Below are 27,316 nucleotides of genomic sequence, written 5' to 3'. Positions count from 1 at the left end.
GTGTGGGGGACTCTGGGACGCCTAGATATGCCTCCCCACCCCCCACCCATGCACAAGCCCCATAGACCCTTCGTGCCATGGCCACACGGCAGGATGCACGGGTCACTGAGGTGTGACTGCCATACCCATGGAGGTGTCAGATCTCCAGGCATGACCCAGAAGCTACGCTAAGGCTAACAGCCCCTCGGCCCAAGTCTGACCGTGTTCTGCCATCCAGTGGGGAGCCAGCCCTGCAGGAGGAGGGGTAGCAAGGAAGAACAAAGACCAAGCTGCCCCACTTCTCCAGGTCCTTCCTCCACACCCCAGGAGCCACTTGCTTCAGGGAGGCCCGGGAGCGGGTCAGAGATGACCAAGGATGAGGCAGGGGCCAGAGCCCCAGCCGGAGAGGGCACGCACCTGAGGCTGCGTGAGCGGGGCCTCATGGCTGGCGACTGGCGGCCCTCCTCGTCTGGGACGCTTTCGCTGCTGAAATGCTTCGTCAGGAAGTGCAGCTCGTCTGCCGTGGGCTGGAAGGGCAGCTGGTGCAGCTTCTCTTGGGAGGAGCAGGATGACTGAGGACAAGAACACAGTAGGTCAGTGCAGGTTTGGGGTGGAAGCAGGAGAACAGCAAACTAGTCCCGGTTCAAGCCGCCACCCCCCTGCCAGGATGCTGGAGAAGCAGTCCTGGGAACAGCAGCCCTGCACCCCAAGGCCACTGGGCACTGGCTATCCTCAGGTCCCCAGTCAGCTGTACCTGCTGGTCACCCAAACCCTCAGCAGCCTGGAAAGCAGCCCAGTAAGCTTTGACTCAGCTTCTCCAAGGCTGACATGCGGATGTCAAGCCCAGCACACGCAGGAGATGTGAGGGGTGAGAAGCCAAATGAGGCCTCCCCACGAGGCTCCCTCTGGAGGGTCCCACATGGGTTACATAAGTACGCAGGGGCCCCAGGCCTGGGCTGCAGGAATGACTCCCTCTCTGTAGCCTCCTGGGTCATTTCATTTGAGTCTCCAAACTTCTAAGGGGGGCACAAAGCTGACCCAGGCACCCCCTTTCAGGCCAGACACATTCTTGTATTACTTCCTAAAGTCAGGCTCTTCTGGGAGGCCACAGGCCTCGGGCTGTCTCTGGCTGCAGGGAATGCGTGTGACCTTCCTGCCTCCCTCTTCCAGGCTGCCTGCCTTTCCCTCTCTCCTGCCAGGGAAAGGGGCCACATCCCACATCCCACGTTTCCTCTACTTGGGTCTGAGAACTCCGCTTTCTGCTCTGAAGTCAGTTTCACTCCTCCTTTCACAAGCTGTATTTTTCCTGCAGATCATCCTGGGATTTCTGTTCCCTAATGCCTGCAGGGCTGCTTGGATTCTGTCCTTCAGCAGTCAAGTCTGGGTCACCTGCTCTCTTACACTTTTGTTCGTTCAATGTTCTTGGGTTCCTCTCAAACGCTTCCCTCATCCTTCCTCCTGCCTTTGTGACCTTGTCTCCTGCTTTGCCTGCTTGGGCACTGTCTGCTTTTCTTCTGCCTTCTCTGGTCCCTCTGCCTTCCCCAGCGGAGCTGCCAGGCCTCCTCAGCCTCCTCCCGCAGGGAGAAGAGTGGCCCCACACGTGGGGCTCTGGGCGCCAGGTAGGCCTTTCGGCCATCCGCCATCCTCTTTTCCTGTCTGGGGTGTCTGTCTGTCTGTCTCTTACTCTCTGTCTCTCTCTCTCATTTAATACATCCAAAGCAGAACTCCTCTGTCCTCTTCAGCCTTGCCCTCTTCCAGACTTCCCTAGACCATCCTCACAGATCCCAGGCCCTGGGGCCCCCCTCAGCCCCAGAGGCAATCACATGACATGTCCAGCCCCAGCCCCTCAGCACCTCTCTCCTAGACCAGGACACTGGCCTTCCCACTGCTCTCACTGGCTCAGCTCTTGTCTTTCTCCAATTCATCCCACACACAGTTCTGAAGGTCACTTTCCTAAAGGTCAAGCCTGACCATGTCACTTCCCTGCTCAAGAACAGCTATAATAAAAGCTAACATCTATAGAGCACCTACCATGTGCCAGGCACTGTGCTATGGGTTTTACAATTATTATCTCATTAGATCCTCACAACAACCTGGGAAGAAGGTGCTATTAATATCCCCATTGTATAGATGAAGAAACTGAGGCAGAGGTGAAGTGACTTGCCCAGGGTCACACAGCTAGTATGTGTCTAAGGCTGGATGTGCACTCAAGTCTCCTTGACTCCAGGTCCACTGCTCTATCCACTGCACCACCCAGCTGCCTTCCCAAGAAGCTCCAATGACTCCCTTTTGCTTTGGAGCCCTCAGTCATGCGCCGAAGCCTTTCCCAGCATGGCTCCCACACACCTCTCCAAGGTTCCCCCATGTTCCTCCCACTCTCACTCCCTACATCCCACCCAAAGTAGCATCTTTGCTCCTCCCTGCCCATGCACAGGCCATCTCTGAGGCCTGCCTTCCTACCTTGGCCACCGCCCTGGGTCCTAAGCCCTTCCATGGCCCTGAGGGAGTGCCCCATCTCACGTTCAGAAAAGCCCAAGCTTGCCTCCTCCCAGAATGGCCTGGCATCCGCTGATGAGGGCAGTTACCTCACAGCCACAGCTGAGAAGGCGCAGGGGCTGGAGAACCACCCAAACCCAGGGGCCTGGGGCCTGCAGCCAGGCCTAGGGACTTACGGAGACAGTAGAGCTAGGGGTGTTGGTGCCATAGCCAGAGGAAGGAAGAGAGGCCAAGGACCAGCGCCGTCCATCCGTCCTGTGACAGAGATACATTAGTGAGACACCACCTAGGAAGCTCGGGGGGACCCTAGGGGGCCCTGCCAGCACCCCTGCTCCATGAGCCTCTGCCCAGGAGGCTCCAGGTAGCCAGGCCTCCCACAGCTCAGTGTGGGGGCCCAGGCCCGGGCAGATTTGGCCCTGACTCAAAGCAGAATGCTCGGTCTGAATCAGTCCAGACTGCACCAGCACCTCCCGCTCTGTCATGCCCACCATGGGTGGCTCCTGGGAAGGCACCATTGCCACTTCAGGGTCTGCTCCCTGCTCCCCACATGGCACCCCTGTCTGCCACCACCTCTGCAGCAACCAGTGTCATCTGGCCCTCCCAATTCAGGGTGGGCAGTTTGCATCTAACAGTGAGAAGCCAATAGGCAGAACAGGGCCACGGCAAGGGCATCCAGGAGAACCATGGGAGTCAGAGCTGGAGAAGAGGATGTTGAGGCCCAGAGAGGACCGAGGGTCCCCTCAGCTTGACTTGGCAGGGCAGAGCCTGTACTCCCAGACACTTATGTACCCCCTTCTCTTCCTCACACCCTCAGTGAACACAGGAAGGACTGACCCTTGAGGATCCCCATGATGTCTCCCCGAAGCCCCACGTGTGGGCCTCCAGGGGCCTAAATGGAGTACAATGAGTCAGAGGCAGAGGGAGATCAGGCTGCATTCCTATCACTTGCTGGCTCTGCTCCCTCCCTCCTTCCAGACGCCTCATACAGCCATGGCCCTTGAGGTTCAACCCTGCCCAACGTGAGCACCAGGCCACACTGGCCACACCTGCTCATCACACTGGGAAGGGTCCCCTGGGAGAAGCACCCTCAGTGTTCATACAGAAGGACCAGCCCAAGGTCCGAGGACAGGCTGAGTGGGGTCCCCTTCTCTGCATGCTCCGTTACGCCCCACCAGTCCACACCAGGATCCATGACGCACCCACCCATGGGAGCAAGGGTCCAAGACCTCAGACCAGGGCAGGTGGCAAGACCTGCACGTCCAGCAGACGCAGATGAGTTTGCCTTCGGCCCTGCCTGCCACCCAGCTGCTGCCCCCTGCCCTGCCACAACAGCTCAAGGACCAACAAGCACCAACATGCCTCATACAAGGTCCCTACAAAGGGGAGGGCTTTGGGCCAGTCCACCTTTAGGAAGCTGACCTAAGAAGGTGGGAGTACAAGGTCATGGCAGACAGGTCCCCAAAGTGAAGACAGGGTCTGGGCAGGGCCAGGGGGCAGAAGAGACATCCCACAGAGCCTGGTTCTGGGGCCTGGCAGGAGGCAGTGCCTTTAGCCACTGGCCTCTCCAACAACCCCTGGACTTCCACCTAGAGCTGGCTAGGATCTTAGCTGGTCCAATGCCCCCATTTTACAGGTGAGGGAAGAGAAGTCCAAAGAGGACAAGGGCCTCACTGGAGGTGCCTCTGTCACAAGTGGCACAGCGGAGATTTGAACCCAGGGTACCAGCTGCTGGCAGAGAGCTTCTTTGGGAAGGAATTGGGGGGAGCCCTGCCATCCTCCTCAGGTGAGACTCAAGAACCCAACTGGGCAGATGGCTATGTCTCACCCCCCCACACCCCATCTCCCACTGCAGGAACTCAACTGACCAGGCCAATTCACTTGTTCCCCAGATGCCCCCTAGTTACCTGTCTGCTCTGTGTCCATGGCTGCTGGAGAGAGATTGGACAGAGGAATGAGAACCAAGGCAAACCAGAGGTCTGCACGCAGCCAGGGAGGCCACGTCCCCACCCCAGAGAGCCACACTCCTGCCCTGGACCTGAGGTGCCACGTGTGGCCAAAAGAACAAAGGGCCTGGTTCCCAGGCCCGAGGACCTGGGAGGACCTGGAGGCACTGCTCTGCTGCAGAGGCTAGGGAGGGGAAGCCTAGAGCAGCTGACGGCCTTGGGCCCATCCACTCAAGGACTGAAATAGCCAGGAAGATGGTCTGATGGAGCACAGTGTGGGGCAGACCCTGGGGGAAGGTGTGGCGCCCTGTAGGGCTGGGGTCTCCAAGGCAACATGGGATCAGTGGACATGCAAGGTTCTACTCTGGCCAGCACCCAGAGTTGCTGCAATGATCCTGTAGGAAGGGTTCCATGCCAGGGCTCACGACATGCAAACATTGGGTCCAAATACGGCCACTCGGTTTTGCCCTGGCCCAAGGGAGAGGAGGCAGGTGCCACCAGAGTGGAGCCCAACCAATGCCAGCTAGGGCAACCCTCTTGGGGCAGGGCACCAACAGAGCCTGACCCAAGGGCATCCTCCCCCCAACCTGTGCCAACTTACCTGCGGGCAGGAACGAAGGAAAAATGTGGGGCTGGAGCATTGGGAGAGAAATTCCGGGGGCTGTCCAGAGGACTCCCACCTGTGGGGAGGACAGAAAAGGGTGCTCAGTTCTGGGGCTACCTTGGAGAGGGTTCGAGCCTTGAGCCAGGCAGTGAATGCAGCAGCAGAGGCCATGTCCCAGCAGGCCTGGCCCTCCCCAGACAGGCTGGCCTCCCTCCAGGAATCAGTAAGGCCCCCACCTGCCACCCTTTAGGCCCAGGCCAAGTCTGCACAGCCCTCGGGGCTCACACCAGCTGCATAAATGCCTCTGGGACCGCTGGCTGAGCCAGCCACAGTGCTCCTGGTCTGGAATGGCCCCATCTCTTGGCCCCCTGAGGACCTTAAAAATCTGCCTACCCCCCCCAACTGGCAATATGTGACAGGCAGGGAAGGTCAATGAGCCGTGCCCACCCACAGGTACAAAGATAGCCAGCACTGCAGTTGTTTACGGGGAGCCACAGACAGCTCTGGCTACCAGAAGGGAGGAAGGGGGAGGAAGGGGGAGAAAGGGGCAGCACCTGACTCGAGGCTGCATGGTTAGATTTTGGGGGCGGGGGCGGAGCTGAAAGATGGGAGCTGGCTCAGGAAGAAGTAGGGAACCAGCATTCATTAGGCACCTTCTATATGCCCAGTGCTTCATAACCAGGATTTCATTTGATCCTCCCAACAACCCTGGGAGGGAGGGGTTGTCTTTCTCCCCACTTTACACAGAAGGAAACAGGCAGATATTGGTAGAGTGACTTGCCCAGAGTCACACAGACAAGAGTTTGAGGCTGGATTTGAACTCAAGTCTTCCTGGCTCCAGGACTGGGGAGATTCTATGCACTGGACCACCTAGGTGCCTAGGGCTGCAGACAAGGGAAAGAAAAGAACCCAGTTTGGCCTGAATATGGGAACCGCCCAAGCCCAGCCTGGACAGAGAAGCTAGAGCCAGACTGGGGAAGGCCTTGAAAGCCACGGTAAGACTTCATATTATGGGCTCTAGGCAATGGGGAAGCCCTGAGGCCTAGAAGCAGAGGAAGGACATCATCATGGCCTGGGTGGAGACAGGTGTGGAGAGCCTGGGAGGGGGCCAAGGAGGCCACCAGCTGAGAGGGAGAGGGCTGGCTTAGAGACAACATGGCGGCTGCTTCTGGCCCTTCGACTGCAGCCCTGATGCAGAAACATCATGGTGCAATGGAGAGAGTCCTGATGCTGGAGTCAGAGGACCTGAGCTCAAATCTTACCTCTGGTGCTTACCCATGTCACCTTGGGGCAAGCTAGTACCCCTCCCTAGGCTTCAGTTTCCTCCTTTGTGAAGATAGGGACTCAGCTTACATGACCTCCAAGGCCTCTGCCAACCTCACGTATACTCCAGTGTCTCCTAAGAAGTCTTAGGAAGGAACAGGTAACTGGCCCAGGGTCACCCAGACCAGCCCGTGGGTGTCCTGACTGTGGATAGGCACAGCCCTTCCTAAGGGATCTCAAGCTCCACGAAGGTAACGCGAAGGGGCTGCCCCACACTTAGGCCCTGAGTCAGGGCCCTTGAGAATCTTCAGGCTAGAAGCAACCTTCTGAGGTCACCTAGGTTAGCCACCACCAGAGACCTTCAGAGACAGAGTTCACTCCTCCCAGGGGCAACCCTTTCTAATGGCTCTGGTGATCTACCAGCTCCGCAGAGACTTCATAGGCCACACGTCCTCCCTCTTGAATGTGGGAGACCACACCGTTCCAGAAAAGAGCCCCACTAGCAAGGCAGGCTGAGAGCCCATTAACTCTATCTTATTCATTCAATGAGCACTTATTAAGCACCTGCTGTGTGCCAGGCACTGTGCTTGGCCTAGGGACACTACAACATAGATAAATAAGCCCAAAGGATCTCCCAGGTAACACAGGGCGCTGTTGTCTTCCTCCCAATCCCAGATGTCTGGCTCTGAGCTGCCTTCCAGCCTGGTCCTTTGGAACAGGCCCCAGGGCAACCTCTCCAGCATCAGCTCACCCAGCCTTACCTGGGCATAAAACTTCCTGTGCAAATATTCACAACAAGCGGCCAGTCAGTCTCCGTTCCCAGGGAACTCACTCTCTATTCCACTCTGGAACAGTGCACACGGTGAGGATGTCCCCCTTGGGACTGAGCCCAAATCTGCTTCTCCCACGAGTGGGTCCCTCCTGGGCCAACCGGAACAAAGCCAATCTCTCTTTGCCATGACAGTTCTTCCAACATTTGAGCACAGCTCTCATGTCACCCTGTCCTAGCCATTTTTGCTAAGCTCAACACCCCCGTTCTTTCACCAGGTGCTGTCTCAGGACACCATCTCAAGGCTCAACCTTCTGGCTCACCACACAGCCAGCCAACACTTCCAGGAGGGGTGGGGGTGGGAGAGGGTGGGCCTTGGCAGCTGAGCACAATTATCACCTCAGAAGCAGGGTGGGAACTTTTATAAGTCCCTGCCTACCCTCCAGGAGGGCAAAGTCCAGGGAGAGTCATGAACCATGCCCCTTGGCATCGAGACAAGCGGGCACACAGGGATGCCAAGAAAGGCTGGTGGGAGCCCAAGCCCCTGGGCTTGCACTGGGGAAGCTAAGGGTCATCAGAGGAGAGATGGAAGGGAGCCAAGGGGGTATCTGGTCGGTGTGATCCTTTCACTTTATAGCTCCCAATCCAGTGGGGAAAGATCCCATGCAGACAAGTATGGCCAAAAGAGACAGACAGGATAAGCTGGAGATAATGACAAGGAAGGCCCTCACTTCTGTGGAAGAGGGTAGTGCCCACGCTGGAACCCCCTTTATTGCCCACAGCAGGCCAGTCTGCTCTGCTGACCACCACCACCCAATTTCCACTCTCCACACCTTTGCCTACGAGGCTCTCCCTTCTGCCTCTGCCATACAGGATACCTCCTCAGCCCAATACCAGTTAATTCGGTCCGTGCTTTCCATCTGGTTTTGTCTTCTCCCCAGAACATAAGCTCCCTGAGGGGAAAGAGGACCTCTCACCTCCACCACACCCAGCACTGAGCCTGCCACACAGGAGCTTACCAGGACTGCCTCTCTCTGGCTGCCTCCTCTTTATTCCTATGGCCAACAATATTGTCACAACCTCAGGACCCGGGCCCCCATCTAGCCTGGGGTTTGGGGGTAGGAGGGGGGAAGCCCCTTGCAAACTCCTCTAACTGCCAGTTTCTGGCCAGTTCTTTCCAGAAGCAAAAGATTTCTTGCACCCCAGGCCTAAATCTTTCTAGTCTGCCAGAGAAGCCTGACCCCAAGTGATGCAAAGAAAGAAGCCCTGACTCTGAAGGCAGAGGCCCTGGGTTCAAGCCCTGCAGCCCCCACTTCCTTCAGTTCACTGGTCAGCCCGTCTGGGGGGGACCCCATTCTGGGCTGGCCCAGGTGCTCTGGATACAGACCCAGTTTGAAACTGCTCCTCAGCTGGCCCACCCATTGCCAGAGGCTACAACCCCCTCCCAGGGGATTACTGGAAGCACTCCCCTCCCCTTGGCTTATGCCCCGCACACAAACCTCCCCTTAGTGTCCTTCAGAGGCCTACCAACACACAGGATGGATACGTGGGGAGTGTAGAGTGGGAAAAGCCTCAGCCAGGTATGGAAGAAAACTATGCCCACGAAAAGCCAAGTAGGTACCTGGGACATGCTGGCCCCACTTCTAGAATGAATGGATATCCCTGGAGTCCCCAGTCACCACTGGACATATTGGCCAGATGTCTCCAGGCCTCCCACCAAGGCAAAGGCAGGACGTCTGGGGATAGGATCCTGCTCAGCAGGGCTGCAGAAGGCCCAAGGAACCCAAGGACCTAGAGGAGCCCTGGTCTGGACACCTAGGCCACACCCAGAAGCTTTCTGGGAACAAGGTCCAACTCCAGCCCAGAAATCAGACTGTTTCCTCCAAATGGGGGGAACACAAGCAGAGAGGAAAAGCTAGGCAAAGTGAGGGGGGGTGAGAATCAAATGTCCTAGGGCACTGGGACTCTCTCCCAGTGCCCTCCCAGAGAAGTGACCCTCAGGACACGGGCAGGAAATCTCCCCACCACCACCACCACCAGCCACGCCCTCAACTCATCTTCCCTCCATAGCTCCACCCTCCAGGTCATCAACCTGGGACTCACCCATGACCTCACCCCAATCCTTTACACTGTAAGATCCCAAGGTTCCACCTCTCCAATCTCTCTTCTATCCTCTCCTTGCTCCCCCTCCATAGGGCTGCCCCCCTAACAATCCAGGGCCTCATCCTCTCTCCCAGACACCTGACTGACCTCTTTGACAACAGTCCCTCCCCTCATAACCGCAGTGTCACACAGCTGACCCCATCACCTATGTCATTTCCCTCTTAAAAAACTTTCAAGGGACAAATCCCAGGGGCAGCGCCAAGATGGCGGAGCAGAGGACGCACTCAGCCCAGCCCTCCCTCCAGACAATTTTAAAAGGACTAGAGGCTATTTGGCAACTCCACTGACTACACTCAATTATTCCAGGCCACAGTTCATAGGCAGAGAGAAACACTTCCAGTCACAAGAGAGCAGGGGCCTTTCATAGGTAAGGACCAGAATGCAGTCCAAAAGAACTGTGACACCACCAGAAAAGCACAGAAAACTTCCAAATCCCCAGAACCAGCTCTGCAAATAGCAGGGCAAAAAAGGCTTGAGGCTTGGGACAGTGTCCTTCCCCCCACCACCAAGAACAGGTTCGAAGTCAAGAAGTCAAAAAATAGGCTGGGAAAATGAGCGAACAAGGAAAAAAAAAAAAGAACCTGACCAAGGTGACAGGGAAGATCGAGACACAAACTTAGAAGACAATGATGTCAAAACAGTTACATGCAAAGCCTCAAAGAAAAAAACACAAACTGAACACAAGCCCAACAAGAATTCCTTGAAGAGCTAAAAAACGACTTCCAAAATCAAATAAGAGTGGTAGAGGAAAACCTATGTAAAGAAAAAAGGGAAGAGAATTATAAAAAGACAATTAATAGGGGTAGCTAGGTGGCACAGTGGATAGAACACCAGCCCTGGAGCCAGGAGGACCTGAGTTCAAATATGGCTTTAGACACTTACTAGCTGTGTGACCCTAGACCAGTCATTTAACCATGACTGTCTCAAAAAAAAAAAGAAGACAATTAATAGATTGGTAAAAGAGGTACAAAAAATACTGAATAACACCTTAAAAGAAGAATTGGCCACATGGAAAAAGAGGTACAAAAATTCAATGATGAAAATAACTCCTTAAAAAGCAAAATTGGGCAAATGGAAAAAAAGAGGTACAAAAGCTCATTGAAGAAAATAATTCCTTAAAAATCAGAATAGGGCAAGTGGAAGTTAATCATTCCATGAGACATCAAGAAACAACAAAACAAAGCAAAAGAATGAAAAAATAGAAGAAAATGTCTCATCGGAAAAACATTTGACGTGGAAAATAGATTGAGGAGACATAATTTAAAAATTATTGGACTACCTGAAAACCATGATCAAAAAAAGAGCCTAGACATCATATTTCAAGAAATTATCAAGCAAAACTGCCCTGATATCCTAGAACCAGAGGGCAAAATAGAAACAGAATCCACCAATCACCTCCTGAAAGAGATCCCAAAATGAAAAGTCCCAGGAATATTACAGCGAAACTCCAGAGCTTCCATGTTAAAGAGAAAATACTTCAAGCAGCCAGGAATTCACAGCCCCATTCAGGATCACACAAGATTTAGCAGCTGCCACATTAAAGAAGCATTCGATTAGGAATATGATATTCCAGAAGACAAAAGAGCTAGGATTACTATCAAGAATAACCTACCCAGTAAAACTGACTAAAATCCTTCAGGGGGAAAAAAAAGGGGGGGGGGGGTAAAAGAAATAGAGGACTTTTAAGCATTCCTGAGAAAAAGACCAGAGATGAATAGAAAATCTGACAACAATGATACATCATACCAAAATTTGTAGATACAGCCAAAGCAGCACTTAGAGGAAAATTTATATCTCTAAAATACCATCAATAAAAGAGAAAAAGATCCTGATGGAAAATGCTATCCATATCCAAAGAAAGAACTATGGAGTTTGAATGCAGATCAAAGCATACTATTTACTGTTTTTTTCTTCTGTTTTGTTTCCTCTTTCTGGTGGTTCCTCCTGTTGGTTCTAATTCTTCCTTTACAACATCACTAACGTGAAAATATGTTTAATAGGAATGTGTATGTATAGCCTGCATCAGATTGTGCACCGTCTTGGGGGGGGGGGGGATTTAAAACTCAAAAGCTTATGGAAGTGATTGCTGATAAATTAAAATAAATTTTTTAAAAAAAGAAAGAGTAGATCAATGAATTGGGCACGCAACTAAAAAAAAAAAACCCTAGAAAAACAAATTTAAAATCTTCAACTAAATAGCAAAATGAAAATTCTGAAAATCAAAGGAGAGATTAATAAAATTAAAAACTACTGAACTAATAAATAAAACTAAGAGCTGGAAAAAGATAGATAAACCATTGGTTAATTCTGTTTTTTAAAAAAAGAAAACCAAATTACCAGTATCAAAAATGAAAAGTGAACATACCAACAACGAAGATAAAATCAAAGCAATTATTAGGAGTTATTTTGCCCAATTATATGCCAGTAAAACCAACAATCTAAGTGAAATGGATGAATATAAGTTGCTCAGATTAATAGAAGAGGAAATAGAATACTTAAATAACCCTTAGAAAAAGAAATTTAACACGCCAGAGAATTCTACCAAACATTTAAGGAACAATTAATTCCAATATTATACAAACTATTTGAAAAAAAAATAGGCATCCTACTAAATTCCTTTCATGACACAAACATGATTTTGATACCTAAATCAAGGAGAGCAAAAACAGATAAAAAAAAAAGACCAATTTCTCTAATGAACATTGATGCAAAAATTTTACAAAAACTCTAGCAAGGAGATTACAATAGAAACAACACTATGAAACAACTAGAAAGATCCTACACTATGACAAGGTAGCACTTATACTAGGAATGCAGGTTAGTTCAATATTAGAAAAGCTATAAGCATAAATGACTGTATCAGTAACAAAACCAAGCAATACCATATGATTACATCACTATTTACAGAAAGGGCTTTTGACAAAATATAATATCCATTTCTATTAAAAACACCAGAAAGTATAAGAATTAATGGAACCTCTCTTAAGATGGTAAGTAGTATCTATTTAAAGCCAAGAACAAGTGTAATACGTAATGTGGATGAGCAAGACGCCATCCTAACAAAGTCAGCGAGAAGCAATGATGTCCACTACCACCTCCATTACACAACATTGTACTGGAAATATGAGCTATAACAAGAAGAGAAGATAAAGGCATTAAAGGAATTAGAATAGGCAAGGAGGAAACATAACTATCACTCTTCGCACACCAAGTGATAGTGCACTCAGAGAATCACCTAAAAAAACCCACACAAATCACTGGCATTTCTACGAATAATTACCAACAAAACCCAGCTGAAAGAGACAGAAAGAGATATTCTACTTAAAATAACTACACACAGGCTTAGGAGTCCACCTGCCAAGACAAACCCGGAGACCACATGAGCAGAATCACAAAATACTTTGCACACAAATAAAGACAGATCTAAACAAGTGGAGAAGTATTATTGCTCATGGGTTACCTATTCAGGGCCATACCAATCCAACTACCAAAGAATGATTTTATAGAGCTAGAAAAAATAATAACAAGATCCATCTGAAAGGACAAAAAAGATCAAGAATATCAAGGGAATCCATGAAAAAAATGTGAAGACAAGCAGCCTAGACGGACCAGATTTCAAACTACGTTACAAAGCAGTAACCATTAAAACAATCTGGTACTGGCTAAGAAATAGAGTGGTAGATCAATGCAATAGATTAAGAACACAAATGACCATAGTAATCTAGTATACTATAAACCCAAAGATCCAGGTTTTGAGGGCAAGTATTCACCATTTAACAAAAATTGTTGGGAAACTGGAAGGCTGTTTGGCAGCAGACCAACATCTCCTATCATATACTAACATAAGGTCAAAATGGATACATGATTTTGACATAAAGGATGATATCAAAAGTAAATTAGGGGAGCATGGAAAAATTTACCAGTCAGATCATGGATAACAGAACAGTTTAATGGCCAAATAAGAGAGAGGATCAGGGGAAGTAAAACAGATAATTTTGATTACATGAAATTACAAAGTTTTTGCACAGACAAAACTAATGCAGTCAAAATTATGAGGAAAGCAGGAAACTGGGGGGAAATTTTACAGCAAATTTCTCTGATAAAGGCTTCATCTCTCAAATATATAGGGAAATGACTCAAATTTATAAAGTCAAGAGCCATTCCCCAGTTGACAAACGGTTAAAGGATATCACCAGGCAGTTTTCAGAAGAAGTAATCGAAGCTATCTAGTCATAAGAAAAATGCAAAATAAAACAATTTTGAGGTGCCACTTTACACCTGTCAGATCGATTAACAGGACAGAAAAGAAAATGACAAATGCTGGAGAGGATGCAGAAAAACTGGGATACTTATACACTGCGGCTAGAGTCATGAACTAATCCAACCACTCTGGAGAACAATTTGGAAGTATAGCCAAAGGACTATAAAATTGTGTATACTCTTTGATCCAGCAATACTCCTACTAGGTCTGTATCCCAAAGAAATCAAAGAAAAGGAAAAAGCACCTGTTTGTAAAAAATATTTATAGCAGCTCTTTTTATGGTGGCAAAGAATTGGAAACTGAAGGAATGCCCATCAATTGGGGAATGGCTGAACAAGCCGTGGTATATGAATGTGATGGAATAGCACTGAGCTACAAGAAATGATGAGCAGGATGGTTTCAGAAAAACTTGGGAAGTCTTATGTGAACTGACTCAAAACGAAGTGAGCAAAACCAGAACATTGTACATAGTAGCATCAATAATATAAATGATCAACTGTGAAATACTTAGCTACAATGATCAAGACAATGATTGAAGTTAATTCCGAAGGACCCACAATGAAAAATGTTATCCAGTTCCAGAGAGAGAACTGATGAACTCTTAGTGCATATTGAAGCATACTTTTTTAATTCTCTTTATTATTCTTGGGAAGTGTGTATGTGTGCTTTCTTTTGCAAGATGGCTGAGATGGAAATCTGTTTTGCATGACTTCACATGCATAATCCATAACAAATTGCTTACCTTTTCAAGGTTGGGAAAGAGGGAAAGAATTTGGAACTCAAAATTTTAAAAATGAATGTTGAAACAAGTTTTAAATGCAATTGGGAAATATGTTATGAAATAAAGACATTAAAAACAAAGCAAAACAACTTTCAAGGGCTCCCTCCAATAGCTCTGAGCCCCCACTCACTGACTCTATCATGTGGCTAAGCGTCAGTGCTGCACTGGGGACATCTGAACACCCCAGGGCTTTAGCATGCCTCTCCTATGGTCCTCTCACATTCTACCAAGTATCAGACTTATTTCTGCACATGTGGCAACCCCCATTGAACTGTAAGTTTCTTGAGGAAAGGACTAGTAATTGTCCACTCTTGTCTCTCTGGTGCTCAGCACAGGATCTTACACACAGTAGACACTTAATAAATGTTTGGCATTTCAATTGCAGACTCTCTGAGTGGAATGGGCCCTCAGGGGTACCTAATCTCAACTGGGTCTGCAGCCCTTTGAGCATCTGAGAACAAAGGTCATATCCCTCCTGAGGTTCTGTCCTCCAGCTCACACACCCTCATTTCCCTTCCACCCGCAGCTCTCAGGCATGAGCTCCATTCTCCCCAGACCTCCTGGTCACCCCAACTTGGGATATCCTCCAACTGGTAGCTTCTCCAAGGCCTCCCTCCTGGGCTGCCAGCCCCACATGAGGGCAGGGGCTTCTGCAGCAGGAAGTCCTAGATTGGAGCCGTCGGCAAGGGAGCAGCTTTACCAACTTTCCCATGTGAATGGAATGGACGCACGCTACAAAGAAATGTGTGACAAATGTGTGAAGACGGGTGGTCCAGGGCAGCATGGACACGAGCACCATCTGGACCCACCCACTGCCACACTGAAAAGGAAGCTAAACATGGAAAATTTTCTTTAAAAACCCTTCTGTCCTCTTGGCACAGAGGCAGGGGCTGCTAGGGCGGACCATCATGGGCACTGCTGTAGTGAGTATCTTTGCTTGTTACAAAAGGGGACCCAATTTGGAGACAGGGTAAGGAGGATGTTTCTCCACCAGTACAATCTCTTCTTTTTTTTTTTTTTTTTTTTTTTAAGAAGTAAAAAAGGCTTCCCTCTGCATGTTCATGGTGCCCTCTGTCTGGGGGAGCCCAGGCAACAATCTTACCCCTCCATGACTTTAGCGGCCTCTGGTCAGCCTGTGTTAACCAGGGCCTTTGTCCTAGCCTGTGAGGACCCACCTCGTCCCCTCTCCCTCCAAAGCAGCTTACCTGGGTGGCCATGGAGCGGTGAGTGGGGCCGGGGCAGGGTCGGGGATGTGCTGGATGGAACAATCAGGCTCTTTCGGTTGCTCGTCCTACAACTGCAATGAAAAGAAGAATGTGAATAGGGCTGGTCAGACACTGCCAGGGAGGCCAAGGCTGCAGAGATCACTGCCCCCAACCCCCCCAACAAGCACTCTGGCTGGCTCTCCCTGCTGGAACGTTAGGTCATACTGACCAAGACTGAGGGCAGGAACGTGCAGGCCAAAAGGAAGTGAGGCCAGAAACAACTGAGTAAGAGGGGGCAAAGGCACGATCACAGAAAGGCCCCCTCATTTACAGAGGGACAAACTAAGGGCCAGAAAGGAAGAAGGGGGAAGGCTTGTCCAACATCACAAAACAAAGCCAGATGTCCCGAGTCCCAGGCCTGGTATTTTCTTCCTCACAACGCTGCCTTAAGACACATAAACCAATAGGGCAAAGTGACATTCAAATGTATGCCATCTAACTGGGCTGAACCAAGTGAACTCCTGACACTCAAAAATGGGAAAAGAGAACACACGTTAACTCTGATGATCACCATTTCCTCCAGAAGTTTAACTGATGCAATCACCATAATGAACACTTCAAGACAGCCCGGAAACCACCCTGCTACATATCATCTGCTTGCCAGCTGAGGGCACCAGTTACCAAGCTTTATGTTGGGATCAGAGTAGAAGTCACACCCCCAAAGTCACTGACCCAGCAATGCCACTACTAAGCCTATTCTGCAAAGGGATCAAAGAAAAAGGGAAAGGATCTATATATGCAAAAATAGTTATAAAAGTTCCGTTTGTGAAAGCCCCAAACTGGCAAGAAGGGCATGCTTATCAACTGGGCAATGATGGAACAAATTGTGGTATATAGATGTGATAGAATATTATTCAGAGAAGCTTGGGATAGATGGATACAGACAAAAGCGAGCAGAAGTAGGAAAACTTCTATAAAACTAACATCATAAAAACAGCCTTGGAAAGACTTAAGAACTCAGCCTGAGGATGATTCCACAGGACTCATGAGGAAGCCAGCCGCCTGCCCACCCCAAGACAGAAGGATGAGGGACAAATGTACAGAATATGAAATACATTTCTATATATGGTCAGCATGGGAATTTATTTTGCTTGACTATGTATATTTATCATGAGAGTGCTATTTTTTGTTTTTCATAGTAGGGCAAGGGCAAGACAGGAGTGAGAAAAATAAATTCTTGTTAATTGAAAAAAATTAAATTAGTCCCTTTCCTTCACTAGGCCTGTTTCCTTCTATGTCAAACAAAGGGGCTGGACTTGATGACCTCTGAAATCCTTTCCAGTTCATTTGATCAATCAATAACCAATAAACACTAAGAGCCCCTGTGTGCTATACTAAGTCCATTGTGCTAAGTGCCAGATTAAAAGCACCATCATCTCATCTGGCAATGAAAAGTGGTAGAGGAGAAAATGAGTCTATAGAAAGAATGGCACAAGATTCAATTTTATCAGATCATCTCAGGAACATTCAGAGACGAAAATGAAAGAAGTTCAACAAAGAGCCAGAACCACACTGCTTGAGAGGTGGGGGGTAGAACCAAGATGGTAGAGGGAAGTCAGTAATTTTTCTGAGCTCCCTCAACCCACCCCTCTGAACAACTTTAAAAAGTATATCAAACTGAATTCTGAGTGGTTTAATAAAAAAAGTCACAATGAGTCATTTTTCCAGCCCACAGCAGCTTAGGAAGACAAAAAGGGAGATCTGCAGACGCTGGAGGGGGACCTAGGCCACAGCTTGGCCAACACCCAGAGCAGTAAGCAGACAATACCTGATCAGAAAAGACTCCTGTGCTAGCACCGGGCACAGGACCAGGTACCACCAGTGCCAAGTCACAGTGCCAGGGAAGAAAAGCTCAAGACCAGAGTGCAAACCAGGAGGGCAGTGACCAGAACTCAAAAACTTGCAGGCCCCCATTGAAGCTATCAAAGCAGCAGGAAGGCATATAAACCAGACGCTCAGGCCAGACATCCCTCCCCACTCCTAGGTGAGAGGAGCTCAACCCTAACATAAAGTCCAAAGTCAAGAAACAGGCTGAAAAAAAAGAACAAACAACAAAAAAAGAACTTGACCATAAAAAGTTACTATAGTGATAGGGAAGATCAAGACACGGAAGAAAATGACTCCTTAAAAACTAGGATTGGCCAAGAGGAACCTAATGACTCCACGAGCCATCAAGGAACCATAAAACAAAGTCAGACTACTGGGAAAAAACAGAAGGAAATGTGAAATACCTCAGTGGAAAAGTAACTGACCTGGAAGACAGATCAAAGAGAGATAATTTAAGAATTATTGGGCCACCAGGAAGCTATAATCAAAATCCAAGCCTAGACATCACATTTCAAGAAGTCCAAAGGAAAACCAGCCCATTCTGCTCGCGTTTCCACAGACTCATTCTCCTCGCTAATGAGAGCAGAAGCACCACCTGCGTCAGACAAGGAGACAACCGTCCTTGAGAAGATCAAGTTAAGAAGAAACCTGCGCTGGGGGCAGCACAATCTTGGGAGTACTAAAGGACAAATTCTTGGGTTCCTGAGATACGTGAAAGCGAGAAAACACCAACAGGTAAGAAGAGTCCCCTACAATCTTGGCCGCTTCCCCTCAGTATGGACTCAGTGTGCCCCCTAAGGCTCCCTCCCCAGCTGAAAACACATCATTAGGTTCAAAGTTAAGGCCCATTTCATAGAATCTTGGAATTTACATCTGAAGGATGCCCCAAACGCATTTGGCCCAATCATGGCCTGAATGTGAATCCCCTCTACAGCAATCTTGGGGATAGCCTGCACTTGAATGCTTCTGGGGACTGGGAACTCACTCTCCCCCCGGACATACTTGTGTTTCTGGAAAAGTTCTGATTATTAGTCATGTATACCAATTTGAGTTCCAGGCCCTGGAGCAGGGGCTCTTCACCCTCACTGATTCCTTAAGGAGTTGGTGAAACTATGAGACAGACCCCACCTCAGAACCATGTGTTCAACTGCATAAAATAAAATACATAGGATTACAAAGAAAATCAAACTGTAATAAAGTAAGTTCACTGACCCCAGATTAAGAATCTCTAACCGAGAGGCAAGCAAAGCAAGCAATGAGTCTTCCCCAACTCATGCCCTCCACAAAGGAAGTCAATGATCGCGCCTCCCAAGCCTCCTCTCCAGCTCACTACCTTCCTCTTCCATGGCCCATTCCTCACATGTGATGAGCCCACAGAGCAGTGCGGGGGGGGGTATCTGTGAACTTTGATGGGAAACACGGCATCTTTATCTTTACTTAGCTCCAACTGAAATTTAGTGTTTCCTTCCATTAATTACTAGTTCAAAAGAGAATATGTGAGAAGTCTGACCTCAGGCTCCCCTAAGACAGCCTGCCCAAGAGATCCATGATAGAAGAAAGGTCAAGAGGAAAAAGCGGCCACAGAAATAAAAAGGGGAAAAGCCTCTGCTCCACACAGGGTGGTTCTACTCAAGACGGCCAAAGAGGCTGGGCGGTCAGCACGTCACACAGTTGGCCTGCGCTGAGCTGGAGGTCCACTAGAACTTTCTGATCATTTTCAAGTGAACTGCTTTCCAGCCACCTTAGCTCATCATGTTCTCATGGGGGATTGTTGCTTTCTTGAATTCCCACGCAAGCGGCCGGTGGCGCCACAAGAGCACCGCACTTGGAGCCAGGAAGACTTGGGTTAGAATCTGACCTCAGACACTTACTAGTGTGACCCCAGGCAAGTCACTTTGCTGCTGTCTGCCTCAGTCTGAGCTCAATTATAAAGCGAGAGTGGTTGGACTTGGTGGTCACAAAGGTTCCCTTCAGTTCTTGAATTATGATTTCTATTGACTTGCAACTTCTCAGTTTCAGCGCACTATTCTGACCCGTCCTCACTTTCTACATCCCAAACCATCCTTCTCAGCTTTGTGGGATAAGCATGCCCTCTCAGGCTGAACAGAGTAAGAACAGGATAGAGTCCCTGAACAGGCTGCTAGAGACCTCCTTATCAATCACTGATCAACAGTCTAGGAGGCACTAGTCAGCAAATTCTGGAAGCCACCCCTCCCCCCACCCCACCCCCCGCCTGTCCTATTATCTGTCTTCGGCAGAGACAACAGGGAGCAGTGGATCGACTGCTTGGCCATGAGTCAGGAAGATCTGAGTGTGAATCTTGCTTCAGACACTTCCTGGCTGAGTGACCCAACTTCCACGGGCTTCAGTTCCCTCAGCTGTAAAATGGGGACACAGACTTTCTAGGCCTCCCAGGGTTATTTTGAGGCTCAGTGCTTCACAAACCAAAGGCATTCTCATTCTCATCACGCTTCTCTCCAGTCTGTCCATCTGGCCCCCACACATGGCTCCCCTTTTCACTTCCTTTTGTGTGTTGTCTTGCCCTGTTAGACTGTAAGCTCCTGGAGGGCAGGGATTGTCTGTCTTTTTCTTATTTGTATCCCAAGCACTTAGCACAGGGCCTGGCACATAGTAGGGGCTTATTAAATATTTACTGAATTGAAAATTGGTAAGGCAGTGTGGCCTGATAGAGGGCCGATGTCAAAGCCAGGAGGATTTGTGCTCAGGCCCCACTTCAGGTCCACACTGACTAGGTGGTCCAGTCATTTAACCTCAGGGAACCCTCTAAGAATATATGGTGTAGAAAAGGTGCCAACCCACACAGGTGGAGGGAGTTTGCTCCCCTGGGAATTCCCGCTACCAATGTACCAGGTCCAGTCCCTACACTAACCCTACCAGGTCTAGACTACAGGGGCTGAACCAGTGGCCTGGACAAGAGACAGACATGAAGTTCAGTCTGGCAGGAATTATTCTGAAATCCAGGGCACTAGGAGAGATCCCCACAAACCATCCCTTTAATAGTCCCTTCAGAGTCTTGCCAGGAAATGGACAGCCAGATCAGAGACTCTGAGTGTGAAGAGCCACGCTACTCCCCCATCTCCGGCCCTTTGCTTTCCTTCAATCTTGGGGCCCACAGGAACAGCCGCCATTCCCAGAGCACTCTGAAGTTTTAAAAGCACTTGGCATGAGGGCTCACACAAAAGGTGATGCCTTCGTCTTGTCTCAGGACAGCTAACCTCACCACACAAGATGAAGCATGAAACGATGATGCTAATAACCCAGAACCTCAGAGGACACATTCAGGAGGCCTTCACAGGCTGGCAGATGTCAGGTTTCTAGGCCACAGATACAAATCCCTCACTGTTGAGAACTTTACCAATAATCCAAACTGGAATCAGATCCAGCTGTTGCCTTCAATTGCCCAGACATAACAGTGACCCATACATACGGCTGGCCAACTTTTTCCAGAGATGCTGACATCCCAGGCTAGCAGTCACAGGTCACATCAGAGAGCTGAATGGTCGAGTCACAGTGCCCAGGCTGGCAGCACTTATCCTGGCCCAGGCCTCTAGCAGAAACACCAGTCACTCTCCCACCCCTCTCTAAGGGTCACAGAGGCAATAAGAGGAAGGCAAATACTGCCCCTCCCCCTTAAAGGTGAGAAAAGTGAGTTTTAGAGAGATGCTGTGACGTGCCCTGGGTCAGGTCTCTCCTGACCCTGGTCCAACACCACAAGGCCAGCCCTGGAGCCTCAGGGGATCCCCTCAGCTTGGAAAGAGACAAAAGTGGGGTAGCTTGAAGGAAATGAGCCAGGAAGAAAGGAAGAGGGGAGAAACAGGGATTGTGAGTGGTCTCTGGGTAAGATACCCGAGACAGGAGTGTAAAGAGAAACGGTCCTGTGGGGGATTGGGGGCTCAGAGGGCCAGCCTTTTGAGTCCTTAAGCTATACTGATCAGGCTACCTACTGCTTCCACAAACTCAGCAGGAATCCAGGGCTGGGGCTTGTGGTAAGGACCCACCTACAGGGCTGGGGAAGGGGTAAGGCACTGAAGCTTCGGCTGAGGCCTTGGCACACCAACCTGCCCACGCTGGCCACTCTGGAGAGGTCCAAGTCTCTTAGCACTGTATACTCCAGCCCAGCACCCCCCCAGCCTCGAGCTCTGCCCCAGCAGAGTCTGCGCCTCTCCCGTGTTCCCATCTGGTAATATTGCGTATAAGGATCGAGGCTTCAAAGATTGAGAGCAAGAACAGACTTCAGAGGCCGGATATGGCCCTCATTTTATAAATGAGGAAACTGCGGCCTTGAGAGAAGCCCCATGGATGGGCAGCAGGTGCCAGAAGTAGGCTCTGGAGCCATCTCCTGCCTCGGGACTTTTGCACAGGCTGTGTCCCGTGCCAGGAATGCCTGCCCCCTGTAAGGCTCAGCTGCCCAGTCCTACAGGAGACCTTCTTCCCCAGCTGCTTGAGGGTAGGGGCTGATTCATTTTCCTTTTTGTACTGCCAGGTACTGGGCCCAGCCTAGTAGGTGCTGAATCCCCTTCCTGAATATGAGGTCCTGGCATGGAGGCACAAGGCTTCCTAACTAAGCTGGGGAAGGACGTGTCTCCGCCTTCTCAAAAAAGCAGGAGGGTTCTACACTCCAGATTCCACATCCAAGGGCCGCCTGCTCCTCTCTGTATACCTGGCCCCTAGCACGGTGCAAGGCACATAGCAAGTGTTTGTGGACTGTTGTGCAACACCCCGTAAGATGCAGCATCAGCCCATCCACATGGGAGAGTGAACCCATCCCAGACAATAAGGTGAAACCCAGGCCAGAGATACTCCTCCAGGACCCTCCTTCGGCCCACATACCTAGAACCTGGGCTGCCCTCAGCTCCTGGGCACAACGAGGGCTTGAGGCCCCTAGCCTCTAGGGCTGCAGCGGTACCAAGCACGGCCACAGGGACAAAGAGAGGCCCCAGCCTCAGCTGTCTCTTCCACCCTCCCTGCCCCCCAGCCAAGGCTACAGTGTTATCTACAGTCAGCCCCTGGTCCTAGGCCTTCCTGCTCACACCAGGACAGGGAGAAGCAGAGATGGAGCTCCAAGATCAGCTGCCAAGCCCAAGTACCCACTTTACAGAAGAGCAGAAAGAGGCAAGAGAAGAGGGGTCCAGCCAGCAGGCAGGCCCAGGCCTCCTTCTCGCTGATCCCTTGGCAATGCCTAAAGAGCTCACCCTAGGAGGACAGAGCAGAGGGTCCTGCAGGTGCCCCAGATGCCCCAGCAGCCACGCCAAGCGCTCTCTGGGCTGGGGGGCCTAGCTCCTACCTTTTGGAGCGCCGGAGCCTGCTGGTGGGCGGCAGGGAGAAGTTGGACAGCACTGTCCACGAGTCAGACATGGCAGGGTAAGGGAAGCAGCCCAGTGATGTCCGGGGATCCCCAGGGCCCAGGGCTGCTCTATTAACATCGGACTGCTGCTGCAGCAGCCCAGGCTATGGCCCTGGGAACGGGCAGATGGGGACGTGCCTGTGGGCACCCCGAGGCCGGAGCTCAGAGGCTGGGGGCCAGAACACGAGACAGCTGCCAGGGCTACTGCTGCTTCTGCCGGCCTGACCTCACCGCTCCCACATAGGCCCTCCCCACACGGGGCGGGGGCAGGACAGGCAGTGGGATAAGCCAGAGGGACCTCCCCCTCAGCGCCCACCTCCCTCCCACCTCCACCCCACAGGGCCATCTCCCACCCCCCCAGGCTCCGGAATCACAGTCTGCCCCACCCCCAACACATTAGCACGCTTACATCACACTAATATTCTACCCGCACAGGATCGATGGAAACCCCAGAGGCAAGGGCCTGGGTAGTGCAGGGGGCTGGGGGAGGGGATATCTAGGGGCAGCCCTGCCCCTAATAGAGGAAGGCTACACCTCTCAATCCCCAGGCTCTCCAGTGATCCCACCCTCAGCCCAGCCCAAGAACCCTCTGCTGGCCCCTCTCTTCCCAGCTAGAAGCCAACCTGCCCCCCAGAAGCACCTTCTCCATTCAAACACTGCCTAAGGGAAGAGTCAGGGGAAGTCCAGGCAGTGGGGAGGTAGAGGGGTGGGGCTCAGCCCTTGCCCTCAGGAAGGTTACCACAGAATAGACAAAGAACAGAAACGCAAAGAAAACTACACAGGTGAACCAACCAATCAATGAAAAGCGTTAAGAGACCACAGGCCAGACTTCGCTAGCTCTGTCTGTCCATCAATAAAACATGAAGTTCTATGTAAACTGAAGAGACAAAGACAGGTAACCCATAAATAACAAGGTACAGACAGGAAGAGGACGGGGGAGAGGGAAGGTAATCTCAAAGGGGAGGACACTAGCAGCTGGTAAGCCCAGGCATGAAGGGAGGGAGTATTCCGGGCACAGGGGTGGCCAGTGCCACAGAGAGGGAGCGCCCTGTGTAGGACTGGACCCTGGCAAGGCAGGAAGGGGTCGCCCTGTGAGGCCAGATGGAGGCTTTTGTTTGATCTGGGGGTGTCAGGGAGACCCTGGAGTTTACTGAGCAGAGATGGTCCCGCTGTTCTTCAGGAAAGTCAATTTTGGTGGTGGAACAGAGGATGGATGGGCAAGGGGAGGGACCTGGGCCAGGGAGGCCCATTCCAAGGCTATTTCAATAGTCCAGCTGAGAGAAGCTACCGACTAGTAAATAGAGAGAAGTGTAGGGATGAGAGAGACACTGGGAAGGAAGAAACAACAGACCCAGGGCTGATCTGGTGTGTGAGGGAGAGTGTGGAGAGGAGTCCAGGATGACTCCAAGGCTGAAAGCCTGAGGAATCCGGAAGGCGGTGGTGCCTTGGGAGATGGCAAAGAGAAAGTCTGCTCCGGCCAGGATGAGTCTGAGATGTCTCTGGTACATCCGGTTCAAGATGGCCCACAGGGAATTGTGATGCAGGAAGGACCTGGCCGTCAGGAGCACCATGGGACCTGGTGAGCTCACCAAGCCGAATAGCAGAGCAGGAGAAGAGAAGGTCCAGGCCAGAGCCTGGGGGGGACAGCCCAGGCAAGAGGGCCAAGAATCTCTGTAGGATAGAAAGAGTGTCCTGGCAGGGAAGAGAGAATGCCACCCGTAGCAGATGGCTATCACCAGTGTCTGAGGCCTCCGAAAGGTCATGAGGAAGAAGAGAGATCGAGATCATCCTTAACTTGGAAGAGAGCAGTTTCAGTGGAAGGATGACGCCTTTGCACTATGAGAGGAGGACGTAGAGGTCCCTGTAGAACTTCTCAAGGACTTCAACCAGGAAGGAGATGAATGATACAGAACAATAGCTGGCTGGGATGACCGGGTCAAGGGAGGGGGGGTTTGTTTTTTAAGGAGTCAGTAGATAGAGTCTAGAGGGAGAGTGAGGACAGAGGGGGCAATCTGCTAAAGAAGGGTGGGAGGGGATGGAAGCATGGGAGATGTTGGCCTTGGCAAGGAAAGAGTCACCTCTTCACCAGAGACAAGAGTGGACGGGGAAATAGAGTAAGAAGATGAGTGAGGTAGGATGAGGAGGAATGGTCTTAATTTGTTTGTTCAAGAATAAGGTGAGGTCCCAGGAAGGTGGGGGGAGAGGGCATCATAGGAGCCTTGAGAGAGGAGAAGGTTTGGAACCACTGTCACAAACAGCAGTAGAGCAAATGGACTGGGGAGGCACAGGAGGAGTGCCTTGCTGCAGTGAGAGCCCAATGAGATCAGATACCTTGAGGGGATACAGGCAGCACAGATTCATGATATCCTACGCACAAGAATCGTAGAGACAGAGGTGGGTGGTGAGTCATCTAAGGCCTCCCTGGCAAAAGAATGAGGGTGCAAGTGACTCCAGAGCAGAATTGAGCTGGCTCCCCTGAGCCCTGAAACAGGCTTTAGGGACACAGGCTTCCAACCAGGGAGAAGACAGGAATTAAAGGGGATTTCCCTACCTTAAGATGAGTCATTATGTGGGATCCTGAACTCTGAATTACCCTAAAGCAGTCAGTTCTCAGAATAGATTCCATCTTAGCCCGAGGCATTCTGCTGACTGCCAAATTGGGTTTAGTAACTCACAGCCCTTATAAGGAAAGGAAAGGAAAGGAGAAGAAGGGGAATAAGCATTTATTAAATGCCTACTGTGTGGGCCAGGCACTGTGCTATGCTCTGCAAGGATATTATCTTAGTTGCTCTTTACAACAACCCTGGGAGGTAGGTGCTATTATCATCCCCATTTTATAATTCAGGAAACTGAGGCAAACAGAGGTTAAGTGACTTGTCCAGGGTCACAGAGCTAGTACTCAAAGTCTGAGGCTCAGGTATTCCTTACTCCTGGACCAGAACTCTATCCACTGGACCACCTAGCTGCCTTTAATACACACCTTAGAAGGAAGTCTTCAAAGAACTCTAAGTCTCCCTCCTCCTCCCCAGCAAAGCAGAGAAGAACAGCTGGTTTTGAAGGTGGCTGGCTGAGACCAGCAGAGGGGAGCAGAGAAGCCCAGAAAGGATAACAAAGAGCAGCAGAGGGAAGATGCTGGGCCTGGGGCAGCCCTCAGGCCTCTGCCACCTGCAGCCGGGTCACCTCCTGCCCAGCACACTCAGCAGCTCCCGATCACCCCCGATCACCCCGGGGAATCCAGTACAAAATGCTCCATGGGGCACTCAGTGTCCTTCCTGACCTCTCCTCCAGTGACACTGCTCTCATGGTTGTTCCTCACCCCAGACCCTTTCCCTCCTCATCTCAGCCTAAGCTCTTCCTGATCCTCCTCAGTCTCGTGCCTTCAGGCTGCTGAGTATTTCTCATTTATCCTGCATTGATCTTGTTGGCATATTAGACTGGGAGCTCCTAAGAGCAGGGAATGTTTTTAGCTTTTCCTTGTATCCCCAGTACTTAGCAGGGGTCTGGTACACAGGAGGCGCTTAATAAATGTTGACTTCTTAACCTTGGATCTTGCTTTCATAACAGAGAAGGCTCTGCATCCAGCTAAGAGCCCGAAGGCCTATCCGTGTCTGCCTCCTCCTCCTCCAGTAGGCTCCAGGCCTACTGGCTTCTGCTTCCGGTTGGCTAGGCCAATCTGATCATGCTTCAGGGCTCACTTAGAAAGGGGAGATGAATAGTCCAAGTATTGGTGTCCTAATTTTACAAAGCAAGGACCTGGGGACAGGAGAGGTGGCAAATGTCTGGGATGGGGCTTGAACCCTGGTGTCCTGGGCTGTCTTCTGCAATGCCCATGTTCTGGAGGAAACTGCAGCCTTGCCCTCAGATACCCCAGGGGGTTCTCCCTCCCCTCCCCCAACACCAATGCCATCTCCCAAATCATTCCCAACATCTGTCAAAAACAGATTTGCTTATAGAAGACAAACAGATGTGACCTTGACCCTTTCCCACCAACCATCTGGCCCACTCTGGCTTCATGTGCTTCCATACCCAGCTTAGGACGTTTCCTCAGTTATTAGGAATGATTGATCGGATGGATGGATGAAAAAGCATGTCTTACGTGTTTGCTGTGTGCAAAGTGCCGTGCCCTCAAGGAGCCCAAGGTCTGGCAGAGGGAGGCAAACCAGAGAGGAGGCTTCGGCCACAAGTCAGACGGAAAAGCTCAGTGGTCCTCGGGCAGAGCAGATGGGAAGGCATCTTCTCTGATGCTGCCGCTCCCAATAATCCAACCGTATCAGTTTCTGAGGCTGGGCCACGTGGCAGGGCCAAAGACTTGGGGAATGAACATTTTCTTTTTGCCAGGCCCCCTCTGTCCAAGGGTCACTTCTCTGGGGGGCCAGGCTAGAAGTAGAGTCAGTGGTCTTCCCGGGGCTCTTGGGCTGCTTGCTCAGAGGTGTTATTTGGTGTTGAGGGCAAGGATGGTAGGAAAGATGGACGGCAGTGGCTTTGGCAGAAATAGGGATGCTGGGGAGAGGTGAGCGTTGCAGGGCAGAGGAGGATAAATGAGTTTAGTTCTGGACGTATTCAGTTGAAAACTTCTCTAGGACATCCAGTGTGAAATGTC

General features: G+C 50.5%; 1 protein-coding gene across 14 annotated transcripts in view; it reads right to left on the bottom strand.

The window, feature by feature from the left end:
- Nucleotides 1-27,316, bottom strand: part of MAST2 (microtubule associated serine/threonine kinase 2) — a 139,720-nt gene that overhangs the window by 31,411 nt on the left and 80,993 nt on the right. For 9 of the 14 annotated variants that reach the window (XM_027838191.1, XM_027838190.1, XM_027838192.1 and 6 more), the window contains 5 exons: nt 15,465-15,556; nt 5,020-5,098; nt 4,380-4,403; nt 2,652-2,730; nt 397-551 (listed from right to left, as the gene is read on the bottom strand). In XM_027838191.1, the coding sequence (XP_027693992.1) occupies nt 397-551; nt 2,652-2,730; nt 4,380-4,403; nt 5,020-5,098; nt 15,465-15,556 (429 nt within the window). Of the gene's footprint in view, nt 1-396; nt 552-2,651; nt 2,731-4,379; nt 4,404-5,019; nt 5,099-15,464; nt 15,557-22,656; nt 22,728-27,316 lie in introns of those variants that run through there. The other 5 variants (XM_027838199.1, XM_027838202.1, XM_027838201.1 and 2 more) reach the window with 2 other exon arrangements.

This window comes from Vombatus ursinus, unplaced genomic scaffold (assembly GCF_900497805.2).
Source record: "Vombatus ursinus unplaced genomic scaffold, bare-nosed wombat genome assembly UNPS02014825.1, whole genome shotgun sequence".
Lineage (NCBI taxonomy): Eukaryota > Metazoa > Chordata > Mammalia > Diprotodontia > Vombatidae > Vombatus > Vombatus ursinus.
Note: the sequence above shows the minus strand (reverse complement) of the source record. Positions and strands in the feature narration are given on the sequence as shown.